The sequence below is a fragment of the Sceloporus occidentalis genome, unplaced genomic scaffold (genome assembly GCF_023333645.1).
Source record: "Sceloporus occidentalis isolate IW3139 unplaced genomic scaffold, rSceOcc1.0.p SCAF_30, whole genome shotgun sequence".
NCBI classification, from domain to species: Eukaryota; Metazoa; Chordata; class Lepidosauria; order Squamata; family Phrynosomatidae; genus Sceloporus; species Sceloporus occidentalis.
In genome coordinates, this window is record NW_028317010.1 from 6,001,381 (window position 1) to 6,004,363 (window position 2,983).

Here is a 2,983-nt window from a genome sequence, read left to right on the forward strand (position 1 = left end):
CAGCTTCAACAATCCAAGCAGACTTTACATTTACAAAATAACTTAAAATACATAATTGATTGTCCCTTTATTACAAAGCCCAGCTTCTTTACTGCAGAGCAAATATATACTTAAACATTCATGTTTCCTCTCTTACACTCCAAGCCTCATTGTGTAAATTATACATTAATTGACTTTTGTCTTCCCCATGTCATATCACCCTGTTATTACTGATTATTACTGGTGATATTATACTTCCTTATTTCATCCAAATTCCCTTCTATTTTCTATTTCCTTAATTGTCTAATAAGCAAAAATAAAATATTTTTTTATTATTATTTCAAAGAGCTGAGAAATAACCATTACCTGCTCGTATTGCACAATCCAATAGTTATATTACAAAACAGAGATCTAAAAACACAATTCTGAAAAATGTACAGTTTTTTTAAATTAAACCTTAGGGATGTATAGGTGAAAATTAGATGTCCTGGACATTTGGAGATCTGATGCGCTTTTTTTTAATAAATAGTACGGGTAAAGGGGTTAAAACTTCAACACAGGAAATAAAATTTACGAAATCGAACAAAAACAACCATTTGTACAAACAATTAATTTAGTTAATGTTCTTCAATTAAAAAATACAGTATCCGCTGTTTTCTCATGTGGGAGTGAAATGATTCACTTTGGATTAAGAGCAGTTCTTTCTAAACTGGATATTTTGGCAAATTGAACAAGTCACCAAATGGGCTTCCTTATTTTTTTCTCTATTTATAAAATTAAATTTAAAAAAGTCTTCAGTCTTAACCTGCATTTTTTCATCACGTTTAGAAAAAAATAAAAGAAAAAAAGAGCTCGCCCCTGTATTTTTGGAGTCCTTTTTGATTATCATTTTTGTTAGCGGTGCTCTCTGCGCTCTAGGCTCATCCTCTTCCATTTTCAGTACTTACACAGTTTGAGGAGTCCTGCTGCTTCTGTCTCTTGGTTGAGCTGTCCTTTCCACTAGGACCAGGGATTGTGAGTTATCCCTGACCTAGTGGCACCTGCCATGGAGATCGAGTTAGGTCTCAGACTGGCCTGAGCAAAGGGACTGATGTGACCACAGGATGGGAGTAGTACACTGGGTGGGGGAAAGTTAGAAGTGGCTGGCTGACTGGCACGTTAGCCGCAGAGCTTCCACTCTCTGCACTGGAGGAGTTCTCATGGTAAAGAATAGGCACCCTTACTATTCTCTGAGCAGCTGCGTGGCTGAGGTTGGCCGCTTCCAGTTCTGCTGCCAGCTGTCTTTTCCACTTGTTCCTCCGGTTCTGGAACCAGATCTTGACTTGAGTCTCAGTCAGGTGTAGAGAGGCAGCCAGTCCTGCCCTCTCCGAGCTGCTCAGGTACCTCTTCATATCAAAAGTGGACTCCAGCTGGAAGACCTGGCTCCTGGAGAACACGGTCCTAGTCTTCTTCTTCCTACAGGGCTTCTTTTCCGGACTGTCCTCTCGCTTCTTCCAGTCTTCTCCACTTTCCTCTTTCTTGCTGTCCTCAGGCTCACTCTCTTCCAAGATGATCTCCTCGGGGCTCTTGGAATCGCTCTCTTTGGCGTCTAGGTCTTGTTTGATGGGGTGTATAGGTTCAGGAGTGTCCCTCTCACCCCCAGAGACCGGTGAGGAGGGCCCCAGCAGCAGGCTCTTCTCAGACACTGAAGACAGAAGAAACAAGGGCCATTAGTAACTGTCACATTAACAGCAGAATAAGCATTACCCTCATCATCCACACGTGAATATGAAATTAAAAAAGGCTACTCCCAAAAGGCCACCCTTTTTACATTAGCCTAAATTCCATAAAATGAATTTTTTTACTAATACTAACATTTTACACCTAAAATTATTATACTTTTCTACTATAATAAGAGACTGACTTTGCTATTCCAAGACTATTTTACTTGCTTATTTGAATATATTTTCTTGCACTTTTATTTGCAGGTATGATGATAAGATCAAAAGAGGAAGGTGGCTACGTGATGTGTTTGAATGCTCTGGATTTCGTAGCCCCGTCTATTTGATCATTTCTCTTTTCATCTGTCAAACTGTTTATTAAAGTGTAGTCCTCATTTCTCTATTAATGCACTTGTACTTGTGTGTATATTACATGAACATTATCCCCCGTACCCTCTGTTGATGGATCTCCAATGAATACATTTTTATGATGGCTTCTCCCACTTCCACCTCTCATCCCCAGCGTGTAAAGATCATGCAAGGAGCAGAGTATACCTTCAGTCCTCGGAGTGTGGCCTCCATGCGTTAAGGTGTAGGAATACCACCAGGCTGGGGACCTCTCCAGGTAATGGGCAGGTAAGGCGAACCTCTGCGCTGGGATCTCCAATCGGGGGAAAGAGAAATCTGTCAGGGGGGACAGGGCAAAGGCCGTCCCATCTAGGGTCCCCTTGATAGGAGTGAAGAGAGCTTTAGGAGGACGAGCTGCCCTTGTAGGCTCACAGGTCAGAAGACTTTTGATGGAGAAGGGGGACTCCTTGGCCGGAGTGCTACTGCTTTCTTGTCCCGTTTCAGGCATGGCTAGACTCAGATCTCACCATCAACCAAAAGCAGCAGCAGCCAAACCTTTCCAGAGGAGCGTCCAAATCCAGAGATAGACTGAAGTCAGAAGAAGATAGTAACAGGGGCTTGGCTAGGACTCCCAAACCAACATCTGGAGGGCCAGTGACTACCAAAGCTAACTAACAAGCTAAACTATCATCCAGGGACGGCAACCAGCACCAGCAGACTGGGAAGGCTGACAGCAACTGGGAAAAAGGCGAGAGAAGGGAGAACCAAAGAGGGGAGGGAGGGAGACAGGACCTGGAGGAGGGGGGAAGGGGAGGAGGAAGTGTAGAGTAGCCAGCCCAACTCCCACACTAGGCGCATGGCTTCAGGCTAGAAGAACTCGCCTCTTATTGGCTTTATATAGTCCAATTAGGCTGCAAATGAGGACAGGACTATTAGCACAAAGGGATATTGGCTCT

At 43.1% G+C, this 2,983-nt stretch overlaps 1 protein-coding gene across 1 annotated transcript; it reads right to left on the reverse strand.

Annotated features, from left to right (window-relative positions):
* Positions 1-1,043: 1,043 nt before the first annotated feature.
* On the reverse strand, positions 1,044-2,535 carry LOC149298969 (homeobox protein HMX3). The gene is made up of 2 exons (XM_089486996.1): positions 2,235-2,535; positions 1,044-1,663 (listed from the first exon to the last, which is right to left on the reverse strand). The coding sequence occupies exons 1-2, from the start codon at positions 2,533-2,535 to the stop codon at positions 1,044-1,046; spliced, it is 921 nt and encodes a 306-aa protein (XP_089343122.1).
* Between the last annotated feature and the right edge of the window lie 448 nt (positions 2,536-2,983).

What these genes read in the sequence shown, in the direction of transcription:
- LOC149298969 (XM_089486996.1), bottom strand. Translation starts at nt 2,535, where the DNA reads ATGCCTGAAACGGGACAAGAAAGCAGTAGCACTCCGGCCAAGGAGTCC. An exon ending in CCACACTCCGAGGACTGAAG is followed by an intron (nt 1,664 to 2,234) that starts GTATACTCTGCT and finishes TTCTGTCTTCAG; the next exon opens with TGTCTGAGAAGAGCCTGCTG.